At 35.2% G+C, this 16,223-nt stretch overlaps 1 protein-coding gene across 2 annotated transcripts in view; it reads right to left on the bottom strand.

Annotated features, from left to right (window-relative positions):
* The window catches only part of CEP152 (centrosomal protein 152), a 68,658-nt gene that overhangs the window by 11,434 nt on the left and 41,001 nt on the right, over positions 1–16,223 (bottom strand). For both annotated transcript variants that reach the window (XM_069460212.1, XM_069460221.1), the window contains exons 17-20: positions 12,005–12,286; positions 9,726–9,857; positions 4,968–5,618; positions 1,749–1,890 (exon numbers count right to left, since the gene is read on the bottom strand). In XM_069460212.1, the coding sequence (XP_069316313.1) occupies positions 1,749–1,890; positions 4,968–5,618; positions 9,726–9,857; positions 12,005–12,286 (1,207 nt within the window). The remainder of the gene's footprint in view (positions 1–1,748; positions 1,891–4,967; positions 5,619–9,725; positions 9,858–12,004; positions 12,287–16,223) is intronic.

Below are 16,223 nucleotides of genomic sequence, written 5' to 3'. Positions count from 1 at the left end.
TAAAGTAGGAATACAGTTGGCATAGACTCAGAGGTCAATATCCAAAATGATAATGTAAAGTCATTGGTCCAACAAAATTATTCTTAGTTCTCTCCTGACATTTTAATTTCATTTAAATGGAGCCATTTATGTTCATGAGCATCAAAGGATCAATGAAGCATCACACTGGTACCATACATTTATATTTTTCATTTAAGATACTGTTGTAAAGTTGGAAACCATGCCAATGCCCATTGATAAGAAAATAGATCAATCAATTATAGTACATTCATACAATGGAATACTATATAGCACTGAAAAATGAATGAATTAGAGCTATAGGCATCAACACAGAAAAATCTTAGAAGCATGATGTTAAGTGGGAAAAAGTTACAAAGAATATAATGTATTAAACTATATTTAAATGTAGTATTAAACTATATTTATAATGTTAAAAGACAAAAAAATCAATAACTATTTGAGGATATGTATATTTGGTCAAAACATAAAGAAAAGCAAGAGAGTAATTTTTAAAAATCAGAGTATCTGTTACCTCAGATTTGTGGAGAAGTGGGATGGAATTGTGATAAACAGTATTGGTGATATTCTCTGCCTTAAGTTGAATAGTGGGTTCCTGGTCTTTAGCCTTTATAACTTACATATGCATTACATATATTCTTTGCATGAAACAAGTATTTCATAATTAACATTTAAGTTACTTTAAAAATAGTAGGATATTAGAAGAATATACCTAAACAGTCAATAGTGGTACTCTCTAGTGTTAGGATTATATAAGACTTTTTCACTTAACATGTTTTAGATTATTTAATCCTTTCTAATGCATTTGTTAATGTGTTTGTTTTTAAGGGAAAAAAGACTACAGAAAGAAAAATCATGTTATATAGTCTGATTTGTCTTTGGCCCAAACTAATTTCTTTCATATTGAAAGGACTTCCCAAATAACACCTATAACTTGTGTCTACCCATTTCACAGATTAAAACATAATTTTCAGGCTATCCCAAATGAGATATAAAATAAAAAGAAGCAAAATACAAATAAGGTAGTATTACCATCCACCTAACTGGCCCTAAGTTATTCTCAGCCATCTAGAACTCAGAAGTAAGGAAAAAGGGTCTGTGAACAATGAGGAAAAATAACTGCCCACTAACCTCTTAGAACAGGCAGAAATTCTCTAAGATTCTGGTAACATTGCATACGAATTAGAAATGTACAGAAACAAAGGTTATTGACCAAGGAGCACAAACTATATATAATTCACTCTGCCGTGTGTTGGAAAAGAGATTAAAAATACTGCCCCTCCCTCAAAAAACTTACAAATAAATTAGAAAACATCTAATATACTTCAGAAAGACTTCCACTAAAAAATGGTTGAAATAAGCTTATGTAATTTAAATGAAAAAGTCTCTTTGGGAATTCTCTTACGTGAAACCCTTGATTTCTCAATAGTCATGGAAGAAAAACATGACTGCTATATTAAAATTCTCATTATTCTCCTTGTAATAAGAATCACTTGTAAATGGAGGGAAAACTACAAAAAGATAGAAGTAGTAAGAGGGCCCAAATCAACCCTGTCCTCTAAATACAAAATGAAATCTAAGCAAACGATACACATTAAGTCAGAGTACTATTACATATTTGTTCACTCAGAAAACTGTTCACATCTTTGATCTCCTTTTATCCTCAAAGCAGCCCTCTGGAAGGGTGATTATAGATGCTACAGAGACTGGAGGGAACAAAATGCAATTACCAGCTTCAGCTTCTGTTCCTTGCAAGGTCAAGGGCTGAGTGTGGTGTCCAGAAGTGGGTGCAGGCAGGGCTGCCGGGACTCCAGAGTCTCCTCCGCCAGTTCCCCGACTGGCAGGATCCTTAGAGATCTCAGCTGTATTCCTCTGAAATGAATTATCTTCATAGTTAAAGCCTCGTAAAAATCTTTACACAATTTTCTATTTAAAATGCTAATGTTAAAATTACAAACAAAACAAAACAATAAACTGCCTGAAAAAAATTTTGCCCAAACTATCACTAATATTTTTCTTAGGATGTTCCGTGAATATTGCCACCATACTATGAACTAGCCTCCTATGACCATATTTTCCAAATCAGAACATTGTCTGACAGAGGACTGGTGGGCTTGCTATGAGACAGACAGGAGATATGGTTAGCACACTTACATACAGGAATTTGAGATATTTTTAATGGTTTATGTGATCAAACCACAGGATGGACAACATGAAATCAGAATTGTTTTTGAAAATCCAGAACAGTTTCACTACAGCAGGAGTCAAATAAAACCATTTTAAATTTATATAGTACTTTATATGCTTCTAAATTAACATACACTTGTAATTTTGTAGGGAAGGCCAGGTGAATTCCAACATTAAAAGACAGAAACTCAGGCTTAGTTAAATTAAACATCTTGCACAAGACCATTTCTTCACTAACATTTATTGAATGCTTTTTGTGTTCCAGTCCCTGTCACAGGCCATACAGCTATAATACTAAATTCATTAATGGATTTTTATGGATATTTTCAGATTTTGGACATTAAATCCAAAAAGAACAGAATATGTGATATTGAGAAAGTAGCCTAATTTAATTACTTAAAAAACATATACACTTGATTCTAGAAGCCTTGATTTTGATTATGAGGAAACCTACCTATGACATCCAACAGAAGCAGAGGTCAGCAATTACAGAGAAAAGGCAAACTCTACGCAATCGAGAGGCTGTGGGTTGAAGCCAAAAGGAATAAGAAAAGCTGAACGCCAAGGCAGTCAACATTTCCAGTTTCTACTCAAAACTGGAGAAGCAAGATGACAAAAAAGGCAGGAAAGCAACAATCTTTTTGTCTGAGTTTTAACTTGACTTTGGTGATAGGAAGAGACGGAACACACATCCTTAAATTTGCTTGAAAATTTTATTCCAATTGATATTTCTGTTTTCTTTTATCTATTGTTATATTAATGTTTTTTGATTAATATTGTTATATTAATATATTTAGATAAGGCATTTGTTTTCTTGAAAACTGTATTTTTTCATTCATTGCAGCCTCTCCATTTTAAAAAACTTCCGATCATCTCAGCTTTTTTAATGAGGACTTGTTTATATACACTGACAAATAATTTTTTGTTTTAATTTCTATGAACAATTCTAAAAACTAGATTTAATGAATTATAAGTCATAGTTCTTTATATTTATGGCACACATATTGCAAATTTATAATCACTATAATCATTAGTTTACCTCAAGGCCCTGAGCTGAGTTAGCTTGGAAATGGCAGAAGGACAAGTATTACTCCTATGACGAATACCAGATTAAGCATTTCCAAGCCATCCTTCACTCAGGAACGGAATCTGACCCACCTGACAAATGCTGCAAACGTCTAAATTCTTAACCAGATTATATGGTGGGTCTGTCTCCATAGACTCAGGAGCCACATTAAGTCTCACAAATGATCTTACACTGCTTACACAATTATAAATCCATAAAAATACCCCAGGATTGATTTTATATATATATATATATATATATATATATATATATATTCTACTATATATATAGTAGAAGGAAAGTGCTATAGTTTCTTGATTTTTTATAGCAGAGATCGCCTTTTCAGGAAAGCATACTTGAAAGCACAAAACATGATTTTCCCATTGCTTCTCATCCTCAAAAACCTGCTACATATAATTTTTATTTTAATTGTCTATTTTCTCCAAAAATTCCCAATAAAATATTAAGTAGTATTCATGTGAAGTGATCTTGCCCAGTTATTTTTACAATGAAGGCAACTACTCAGTACTAACATTTTTGTGAAATCAAGGATAAAAATGTCAACTGAGGTAAACTGAGATAGAGTCAACTAATGTTTCAGCTCCCTTTTGGCTCCAAAATTCTATACTGTTTCAAGTGTAGGAAGCAGAAAGTCCAAGCTGTAACATGTATATCCTACCAAAACCCAAGGAATTAGGCTGGAATTTGTATTTTCTTTTTCAGATGAGCAACTATGGTATATGACTATCCCAAGTAATGAGCTAGTTATCATCAAGCATGACACTGAAAGTCAGATTTTTTTTTTCTAGTTTATAACTCTTTCAAGTAGATATTAATACCAAATGCTCAATCCTGGCCTTGAAAATCTATAATCATGATATTTCTTGATGGACCTTAACTCTTATGTCACAAGTCTCCTATAAGAAAAATCTTATAATAGCATTTTTTTTACCTCAATTCCAGATGTTGAAATTGTTTAATCATAATACTTAGACTAGCATTCTGGATCTTTCATGCATACCTCATTTCTTTCATCATAAGGCAGTAAAACTTTTGTTTTATCAGAATTTCCACACAAATTAAAAGCTGCTCTCAGAGGATACTTATATAACTAAAGGAATACAATTAATTCATTCTATATGAACATGCCCATATACAGGACACCAAAGAAACTGGGCATCAGAGTTTTGTGTAAGTAAGACATACCTCTATTTGCCTGTTTCCATATCAATACTCTTTGTACTTATGTGGCATTTTTTACTCAAATAGATATAAATTTCCTGAGGGCAAGAAATAGGCTTCCAAACTCTTTAGAAGGTTTTAAGAAACTCTAGTTTAATGTGATGCATATTTCTTGAAGTGGTCAGGCCCAGAAAACAAAAAATAGGAATGAGAGTTATCCAGTTTCTAAAATCTAAGGCCCTTACAAAGAATAGCATATATTCTTTACAAAAAAGTTGTCTTGAGGCTAAAAGCTCGTATCTGTGACACTATGAAGTAGTGTCTATGAAGTAGTAAAGTTTTTTGCAACAAAATATGAAAGCCTTGGATTTGCTACAAAAAGTTTTTTAAACCACTGGCAAAAGCACAAGTCTCACATCTATCAAACTGTAAAATGAAGAAAGGAAAAACACCACATACAACTTCTACAATCATCCTTTATGTTCAATAGCTCTTTTTACTCTCAGGGACATACCTTTTCCCAATCTGAGTCAGCATTTTCTATAAGTAGATAAAGTATATCTTGAAATGCTTTCTGAATGCAGGCCTTTAGTTTTTCAAAATATTGGACAGACACCCATTTTGAAGAACAAGTCGACATGATTTCTAAAAGCAGTTTGTCCTCTGAATCACTGACGCGCTCCTTTCGGATATCCCTTAAGAGAAACTTAAGTACAGTTAGGATGTCTTCCTCATACTGATAGATTTCCAGTTGGATCCTCTTGGCTTCCTGCATAGTCCATTCTCTACGACTCTGGTCTAGACATGACTGTAATTCTGTCTCCTTCTGAAGAAGCAGTTCATTTTTTTGCTTCAGAAAGTCTTCTTTAGCGGCCGCAAGCACCTCATTAATTTTATTTCTATGATCATCTAAAAATTGCCGGTAATCTTGCTCATTTTGTTCTTGAATTTTGTGGATTTCTTCTTGCTTTTCTTTGTTCCATTCACTCCGAGCCTTGGCCAACTCAGCCCTGATGACCACGGGGACTTCCTCGTTCTTTAACTCTAGTTCCCTCTGAAGAGAATGAACCTTCTCTTCCAATTCCTTTCCAGATATTACATTTTTCTTCATACTTTCAAGCTCGCTCTTCCATTTCTCTTTAGCTTCAGAAACAGCAAACAGTATCTAAAGAATATAACAATATACATTTAAAGGGTCTTTATGATTCTTCTCATTAGTAAAAATAAATTAAAGTAACTACTTGGGTTAACCTCTGAACTTTAGATTAGACATTCTAAAAAATACACTATATTCAAGGATCTTTTCTTTCGTTTAAAATCATCTAATAGTTTATGTCTCATGTTATTGAGAAACAAAACATTGGTTTCTTGATGTGAAACTAAATATTGAAACTGGCCCCCCAAAAAATATATATATGTAAAAAATATAAAATTATAAAAAACTAATGTTAGAAAAATATTTCATATTAATTTTTTTAATACAGATACAGTCTCAAATTTTATCTAAGCTCCCAACAAATTAAGTATCTTTTACCTAAAGCCAAGGCAGTCTGATAAGGATATCTTAATATTACTTAGGAATATAACATACATGCATAATTATTTGGTGATAAACATAATTATACTTTAATGCAATTTGAGAGGCTAGAATAGTGCATTAAAGACAATACCAAACAGGAAAAGTCATTTTTCATTAATCTAATTTCTTTTCATAACAAAGCAATGGAACTAGTGGATCACAGAAAATAGCAGATAGTACATAACCAGAAAATAATAGGGATATCAAAAAACCTGCCACTGACTGCAAAGGCTGCTCAGCACAGGTGCTTCACAGAGCAGACTCTGGAGACAAAGGGCTGAAATTAACTTACCAGCTGTGAAACCACAAGCTCATTTCTCAACTTCTTTGAGCCCTCAATTTCCTCAGCTATAAAATGGGGATAATTACAATGCCAATTTGATAGGTTTGTTTAGGATTAAATAACATAAGACATTCCATTTAAAATACTTAGCCCAGAGCCTGGCAGATGATGAAGACTCAATAAATATTATTAATATGTAGTTAGTATTATTTTTGGATGTGTGGTCTTGGAAAAGTCAATCTCTTTGGCACTTAGTGTCTTCACCTATATAATGAGCAGATTGGATAAAGATCTTGAGTCCCTTTTACTTCTAATATTCCCTGGCTGAATTCAAAGAAGTCACAAGGACACAACAGGGTCAAAAGACAGAACTGGGCATCTCCAAAGGCTTGGCCTAGAGAGTGGCGTTTGCCATTAATCAATAAATAGTATATATATGTCCAGGATGATGAGACAGGGGTCTCTGCTTACTAAATTTTCTACTAAAGGAACCCACTATCTAAGGTGAGTGTTACAAAGGAATTCACTGTGAAATTCCTTTGCTACCAGCAGAATAATTCTGTAGTGATTTGAAACATGTTTAAATAGCAGTTTTAGAGAAAACAGGTCATGTTGCAATGGATGCCTCGAAATCTTTACCAGGTGACTTGCATGGAAGTGGTGGATCCCATGGAGTTTGGATGACTTGTCCAACTTTACCAAAAATGTGCATCTTCTCATGTGAAGTTTTACAAGCAGTACTTGACAGCATGAATCAACTCAGTTGTTCCCAAACTTTGCTACACATCAGAACCACCTGCGGAGCTTTTAAAAATCCTGATGCCCAGGCCACTCCCATATCAATAAAAACATGAAGTTTGAGGGTGGGGGCCAAACCTCAGTACTTTATGAAGAGTCTCAAGTTATTCCAATGTGCAGCAAAGTTTGAGAATCACTGAACCAACTTGACTATTTCTGAACTGTAAAACTGGCTTTAAATTGCCACAGATGTCGACTGATCACTCTAATCTTAAAAGAATTCTCCAGCCAATGCTATGAAGCTGAACCTTTCTGGACCTCCTCTGGTTTGGAGGAAGAATGCACATGTTAGTTAGCATTATGTTTTGTGGCTGATACGATTATCTAGAATAGTGCTTCTCACACTCCCGTGTGGTCCAAAGGCCAGTAGTATCACTATGATACTGGAAGCCTGTTAGAAATGCAAATTCTCAGGACTCACTCCACACCTACCAAATCTTTATCTCTAGGAGGAAAGCCTAGGAATCTACGCTTTGACAAACCCTACAGGTGATTCTCAAGCCTGGTCAAGTTTGAGAAGCAACACAAACACTGTTCTCTCATTTCTATATTTCTGCATTCACATACATTTGAGCCTTCTGTGTTCTTAAGGAAAGATCTCTTGGCCTATTTTATTTTTCATATTATACCCAATTTTATTATCCTACTTGACTATTGAGCTGAGACACATATCCTCATCATATTGTTGCCTCTTTCTCTCTCCTTCTTTAATTTCCTTTTGAAATATTTCAGACATACTAAAAAGTATAGAGAATAATGTTATGAACACCCACGTACCACCACATGACTTAAGAAAAATATTAAAATAGATTTTTACTTATGTTGAATTATTTCCTTAAGTAATCTGTGGAATAATGTAATCAATACAAGTTACAAATCATTTACAACTTATGTTTACACCACATTATTTTCCAAAATGGTTGTAACATCAGGAGAGAAGTATACACTTGACGTTGCAATTATGTTCTATTCTGTGTATTACAATTCAGAAGAGAAGATATACACACAGCAAAAAATGGTGCCTTCAGTTTGGTTTAATCTGCATTTCCCTAATACTGGCAGGTATGAATGAATGTTCGGCTAATTTTTTGCTATGTGGATATCTCATGAAAATTATCTGCTCATATCCTTGGCATACTTATCCACGGACTCTCGTTTTTCTTATAAATTTGTATGAGCTCTTTATCATATTAATATTAGTAATTTTCATGTTTGATTCATTTTCTTCATTATTGTTCCTTTAGTTTTACTTTATTATTTATTACAAAAACAAAAGAGTTTTAAGTGTCTGTACATATTTCAACCTACTACTTTATCTTTGCTGTTGGGTTGTTATCATGATACAGATTTGAAATATTCAATTTTAATTTTTCTACATTTTCATTTAAAAGTATTTAACTCCTTCATCAACCTAGAGTTTATTGTAATACATAGCGTAGGTAAACAATTTTTCCAAAGTGTTATCTGGCTATCATAAGACTATTTATTACGAAATAATTCCTCATTCCCCTGTTTTAACATAATCTATTAAGCTTTTATTAATAGTTGGGACTATCTCTGAAATCTGTATTGCACTGAATTAAAAACAACTATATTTTTGCGAGTCAACATTGCCTGAGTAGTTGCTTTCCAATATATTTGCGTTAAGGCTAGACTACAACTTCTTTTCCAGAACATTAAGAAAAATTCCAGTCCTTGTATTTTTCCAAATAAATTTTATAGAATTACTGTATCAACTTTCAAAACGATGTTCATTTTGTTGACATTTTGATTAGAACTGGTTCAGACCAGTAAATTAAGTTGGAAGAGTACACATGGTTATAATATGTGTTTTCTAGTCAAGGAACATGACATCTCTGGAAGGGAGAGCTGGCTATTTACCAATAAGAATATATTATAAGACTACAGACACAGCACAGAAAACCACCTTTAAGCATGTGAAAGAATATTGTATAATATAGATAAACACCTGTTCTCAATCTCCCCTAAAGATAGGGCAAGATAGAATGAGATTTAGTTTCTAAGTTAAGGTTATCTTCCTAACTATGAGAGTTTGAAGATGCTAAAATACATTATCTCTCCCCAAACAACTTGATGACAAGAACAGATTCCACTTCCTAGGCCATGAACTAATGCTTAACGTGCATTATCATATTCAAAACTTTAACGCTATGAGTAGGTACAAATTCCAAGGACTTAGATGAAAGACGAAGTTAGGTGAAACCACCTCCTAAAGCTTCTTTCTTTTTTTTTTTTTTTCTTTTGAGACAGAGTCTCACTCTGTTGCCAGGGCTAGAGTGAGTGCCGTGGCATCAGCCTAGCTCACAGCAACCTCAAACTCCTGGGCTCAAGTGATCCTCCTGCCTCAGCCTCCCAACTGGCTGGGACTACAGGCATGCGCCACCATGCCCGGCTAATTTTTTTCTATATATATTTTTAGCTGTCCATATAATTTCTTTCTATTTTCAGTAAAGATGGGGTCTCGCTCTTGCTCAGGCTGGTCTCCAACTCCTGAGCTCAAACAATCGCCCACCCTGGCCTCCCAGAGTGCTAGGATTACAAGCGTGAGCCACCACACCCGGCCTAAAGCTTCTTTCCAGGAGACTTCTTACCCGCTTGGCCAGAGAGATCTCTTGTTGTTCTTCCCACTTCTTCTGTTCTGCTCTCACACGTGCCTGATACTCTGCAAGGTCAGGTAGTTCTTCCAGCCATCGATGACGAGCATTCTGCACAGCTATTTCTACCTGTATAGTACATTGCAAAAGAAAAAAGGTAAAAAGGGGGGCTTTCAAAAAGACCCTATTTTCAAATAGCAACTATGATTTCATGTATATTTTACATTGTATTTCACTACAATGACCTCAAGTACCCTACCTTATCTGAACAGTACATTTAAATCCTTCTGTTCTAAACTTTCCATAGTGTCCCATACAAATGCCACAATAGGAAGTGGGAATCTGTAAATGTCTGACTACCTACGCTATTTTAGAAGGCTTTATATGAAATACCGATCGCCATTTCCTACAACTCCTGTTTACTTTGGGAAAAAGGAGGACTGCCAGAGGGCTGCTGTCCAATCACCACACCTACCACCTCCTCACTCCTCATGTCCTACACACACACACACACACACACACACACACATACACACACATATACACCTAAGTGCACCAACATAGTTTAGAGCCTTACACCTGGCAAATTTTCCTACTGTCAAGAATGAGTTTGTACTAAAGAATGAGGGCGATAGCTCAGTTTAGACAAAAATGTAAGACTTAATGGATTAAGAGGGTGATCTGGTTGTAAATCTGTCACCAGTTATCAGAATATTGTTTATTAAATAGATTTTCCTTATTCCTTTATTTCAAAATGCACATAGACACACACATATGTATACATATATATCTACACACACACAAAAGCACAGTTGATTTAAGAAACTATATTTCTCACTGAAGTGCTAAATATTATATCTATGTGTAAACTCCAGGGAGTTAAAAATATGGGGAAAAGATAATGTTCCTATAGAAATTTACATTACTTAAAAAGTTATTATGAAACAATTCCTTTCTATATTATGCTATTTTTTACTCACACGATTAATAATTTCACAAATACCAAAGCAGTACACTTAAACTCCTCTTTTTGTCTATGGAAAATTCACTTAACTCTGTTCAAGGCTTTCAGTAAACATTTCAGGAAACTATTTATTTAACTGATTGAAGATGTCCTTGGTACCATGACATATATTTGCCTTTAGGGTGCCCTGTAAAATCATGTGGAACGATGGAACAAATAAGCAGAATGTCAAGTATTTATCAAAAGCTGAGTGTATTTTAAAAAACCTTACTTCAGGTATTATCTTGCTTAAGAGTTTATAATGAGTAATAGATATAAAATAATAAATATATAACAGATGTATAAAGGCCCAGGAACCTCTTGAGGGCTAGAAACCATGTCAGGTAGTCTGTGAGGTCAAAATTATTTCCAAAATAATATTAAGACACTATTTGCCTTTTTTACTCCCGTTCTCGCATGTGTAAACAGCCCAGTTCTCCAAAGGCTATGTGATGATGCCATTGCTCTGACAGACAAAGGAAAGTAGCTTGGGAATTCTTGTTTTTAAAAAATTTCTCAGCTTTATTTTCTAATACAGTAGATATAACCCATACAAACAAAAGCTCTTTAGAGTCTTTAATTTTTAAAAGAGTAAAAGAGTCTTCCTGAGACCAAAAATTTTGAAAATCACTGTAATAGATAAGGTAGATATAACAGATAACTCATCTTTATTCTGTTAACACAGGCTATACTTTTCTCAGTATGTCATTTCTTTGAAATCAAGTAACTTGCCTCAGTTAAAAGCTAGTTTTGTGAGTGCTTCCAAGGAAAGGTCATGGCATCACTTTCGGGCAGCTGATGGGAATTATAGACAAAGTTCTATTCAGGGCACGCTTGCAGACTCAACTCTGCATCGAGTCTCAACGCAAATATTGCGAAATACCTTATTTGCTTAGGTTTACTTATCTATAACTAACTTAGTGGAATATTTTCTACAAAATTAGATATGAAAGATTCATCATTAAATTGTGCTTCATCCAGATGCAAAACACCATTTAACTTTAACCTCAGGCATCTTAATGCTTAGATTGATTCCAGAGGAACAAACATTTTGTAAACTGAAAGAATATACAGGAAAACCGAAGGGTGACAGTTTTGTGACAGAAATCTACTAAAGAAAATTTTAGGAATAACATGACAGGTTTACTGTCCTAAAAATGCACAAAATTTTAGAAGTATAAAGTTATGTACAAGTTCAACAGTGGCATTTTACAGGTTTTCATGAAGAGACAGGCATTTCCAATAATTTTACCAGAATAAATCTGCCTATTACCTGTTTTGCAACTTTTTCGCAATATTTGAGTTCCAATTCAGTTTCGAGTTTCTTCAAAGTCCCCTTGATAGCTGCCTCCTTCTCCCGTTCTAAATTTTGCTGGATCTTTTGCTTCTGCTCTTCTATCATGGTTGCCATCTCTTTCTTGGAAATAACATCAATGGTGGTTACTTGGTCAGTTTGGCTGCCACAATCTGAGGTCGTCTTTTTCACTGCCTTTATAGTTTGATCCAGCTTAGATTGCCACTCCTTTTCAAGCTGTTGAATGAGTTTTTGTTTGATCTGTTTTCAGAAGAAAAGTCGTATGAGAAGAAAAATATTCGAAAAAGTAAAAACTAGAATTAATAGCTAGCCAAGAAAGCAACCACAGCTGTGTCTGAAAACCTTCTAGACATTGTCGTAGTAATAAAAGAGGCTTGGAAATTTAAGTCAATGAAAATACATTCTCAAGTAAAACCTGAGAGTCACTCTTTGACCTTAACTAGATGACAAAAATTACATGAAAGATTCAAATATATTGCGTAAGATCAGACTACCTTGCTCTCAATATGCAACTTTCTGGAAGCTTTCATATTGCCAGTACAAAAATGGCATGATAAAAAGAAAAAAAACACTGTTGCTATTAATGTATTTTGCCATCAACACCACACTTTCCACAGAGCAGTCACTGAGTAAATCTAATGAATGAGCCCAAAATTGAACAATCTAAAAAATTGTTTGCTCACTTGAACATATTAGAATCTTATTTGTTATAATGTGAAATTTTACTAAGTAGACTGCATTCAAGGGGAAGACATTACTGGGAGAAGGTCTTAATGATTTTTCCACTTTACCAGTTTAGTAGGGTGGATCTAAACACAATCAGTCTTAGGCAAAACTGTGAAATAGCAAAATCTGCTTTTCCCTTTTCCTGTTCCCCACCTCCTCGATATCCAGGGTTCTCAAACTGCTCCCCTGGCTACCAGATTAATAGCAATTTTGTAGACAGAAGAATGTAGTTTAAATAAGCTTGAGAATTTTCTTTCCTCCCCAAATAAATTTTTAAGATCACAATTTGGTCCTTAACTTTCTAGGGCCCTTGTTAGTATTTCCTAATCTCATTTGCTACATAGGAAATAGAGGTAATATATTCTGTGCTTCTGAGTAGGTCTATTACTTCTTTCTTTTAATCCATGATATGGATTATTTGTTAATTATAGATATTGGTCTAGAGTTATCAGAAGCATTTCACAATATGAAGTTAGATCATGGTTTCATTTTGAGGAACCAAAGAAGTGTCCATAAAGCCTGTTACATCCTGAATTGGGTTGAAGAGTCATGAGGGGCTAAACCTTTAACAATAAAACTGGTGTGGTTAGCTGTTAATAGCTCAATTCTGAAAGATAAAATGGGTGCCTGGCAATTAAAAATTATATGTCTGTTCAGGAAGAATTGTCTTCTGCAGCTACGACTACATTTTTTAAACACAGGACCAGAAAGAAATTTCAATCCACACCTCTTTCTCTTCCTTATCCCAGTGAGCTTTGGCTAACATCACTTCATTTTCAACTTGCTGTTTAATACTAGTTTCCTGTTCTTTTAGCCACTTGTTCTTTTCCATCACAAGAGTATCTTGGTACTTTTCTTCAAGTTCCACCCGCAGTTTGCTTACATATTCTTCTCCTTCTTCCAATAGCTGTCTCTTTAAACAAAATTCAAGTAAATATCTCTGTATAACACTAATAGTCTCCAAGTTAAAAATATTTAAATTTGGTGTACATAACTTGGATAGCTAAAAAAAAAAAATCCTCTAACTTCTAAGAAGCACCTACTTAGCTTATATCATAACTATATAAATAAAGCTTAACAATGCGCATAAGAATGGCATTATGAGTGGGAATGTTGAACATCTTGGCCTTGTCTGCAAAGTCATAGTCTCTTCTGGTTACTACCCAATCTGAAGGGTTCTGTGTATATGATTTTTTTTCTCTTTCTCTGAATGAGCTGGGTTAACATGTGAGGAAAGTTCTGCGTGCTAATAAAACCTTTTAAACGTGGAATTGAGCTCCTACTTAACCCACAGCCTGACTCAACAAGTGTTTCAGAAAACAGCACATGTGAAACATGAAAATACACCCTTGGGCTGTGGGTGCCACCTGTCTCATAAATTCTGTATCCATATTAAGTCCCCTACCTAGAGCTCAACCACAGGGAAATAGCTTACATGCTGCAGAGAAGGGCTACCCCAAAAACTCCCTGGCTTGCTGTAGAGTTTAATAAGATTCTTCCATTGTGTGTGTGAAACATTCCCTAAAAAAGCAAATTGGTGTATCTTTGCCTACCTCTGGAGGATATGAAAAGATTAGATAAAGCCTCCTAAATATACAGGTGTTTCAGTTCTGACTGGCTTATGAAGACTACTAAGGGCTTATAAAAATCTATAATTAGGCCGGGCGCGGTGGCTCACGCCTGTAATCCTAGCACTCTGGGAGGCCGAGGCGGGTGGATCGCTTGAGGTCAGGAGTTCGAGACCAGCCTGAGCAAGAGCAAGACCCCGTCTCTACTAAAAATAGAAAGAAATTATATGGACAACTAAAATATATATATACAAAAAATTAGCCGGGCATGGTGGTGCATGCCTGTAGTCCCAGCTACTCGGGAGGCTGAGGCAGTAGGATCGCTTAAGCCCAGGAGTTTGAGGTTGCTGTGAGCTAGACTGACGCCACGGCACTCACTCTAGCCCAGGCAACAGAGTGAGACTCTGTCTCAAAAAAAAAAAAAAAAAAAAAAATCTATAATTAAAAAAACTAAAGAAATTCCCAGAGATGGAAGAAATTAAACTTCTAATGCTTTAAGGACATTGGCCCTTTAAGTGGGCACGTGGGGTGGGTGTAACTACTAAGGGACAGCACAAGGGAGTGTTCTAGGGTGATAAAACTGTTCTGTATCCTGATGAATCTATAAATGTGTTAAAAATGTATAGACTATATACACCAAAGGGGGGGCAGTCAATTTTATGGAACAAGAATTTTTAATTTTTTAAAAAAAAAAATTTTACCTCTAAGTTGGATTTATTTTTTTTTAAGGGGCCAAATAGCAGTTTTAACTTTTCTTCTTGTACTTGTACCTACTCACAAGTCAAAATATTAGTCAGCAGCAGCTATAAATTGCAACTGACCTATTATATATGAGATCAAATTTTATAGTCAAATTGATTCTTTTAAAAGTATCAGAAAATATTCCTGAAAAGAATGACCTCTTTCAGAAAATTGCTCTTATGTTCCTGCCAATTTATATATTTTAAAAAAAGGAACCACACTAGAGATCTCCCAATTTTAATTTTTAAAACATTGCTGAAAGCTAAGTCCTCAATTTCAAGGTAATTTAAGACCCTTTCTAACCTTTATACCGTCAGCACTAACTAAAACAGCTTCCTTTAGAAGTTCTGTTTCCACTAGATGATATGTATGCATGGCATGTTTTCTCATCATATTAATCTATTCAAAAATAATCAAAATATTAAGTGAACTGACTTCTTCCCCTGCTCTTTACTATTCTTTTTAAGTCTGCGGTAGCAATAGCTTGCTTTAATATAACTTATTCAAAACCCTCTGTATAGAACATTTATTCAAGCCTTTCAAAATATTTTCTTTTTTTTTTTTTTGAGACAGAGTCTCACTCTGTTGCCCGGGCTAGAGTGAGTGCCGTGGTGTCAGCCTAGCTCACAGCAACCTCAGACTCCTGGGCTTAAGCGATCCTCCTGCCTCAGCCTCCCGAGTAGCTGGGACTACAGGCATGCGCCACCATGCCCGGCTAATTTTTTGTATATATATATTTTAGTTGTCCATATAATTTCTTTCTATTTTTAGTAGAGACGGGGTCTCGCTCTTGCTCAGGCTGGTCTCGAACTCCTGACCTCGAGCGATCCACCCGCCTCGGCCTCCCAGAGTGCTAGGATTACAGGCGTGAGCCACCACGCCCGGCCTCAAAATATTTTCTAATCTTGAGGCAGGTGGCTTTCAAATTGTGGTCTGCCATCTGGTCCGAAGTGTAAGGGACAGTCAGACCTGTGTGAGGCTGGGTGAGGCTCCAAGCCAGGACAGGGAAGAAAAGAGGAGCAGTGACTATTTACATGTGATTTTATTCCTGGACACTCACCAAGCGCAACTTGGAAGAATTAGGCAGAGTTGGAGAATCTACTGTATGTAGCCCCTCCAGCTTCTCTGAAAGAAGTTATATG

This window comes from Eulemur rufifrons, chromosome 2 (assembly GCF_041146395.1).
Source record: "Eulemur rufifrons isolate Redbay chromosome 2, OSU_ERuf_1, whole genome shotgun sequence".
Classification (NCBI taxonomy): domain Eukaryota; kingdom Metazoa; phylum Chordata; class Mammalia; order Primates; family Lemuridae; genus Eulemur; species Eulemur rufifrons.
Note: the sequence above shows the minus strand (reverse complement) of the source record. Positions and strands in the feature narration are given on the sequence as shown.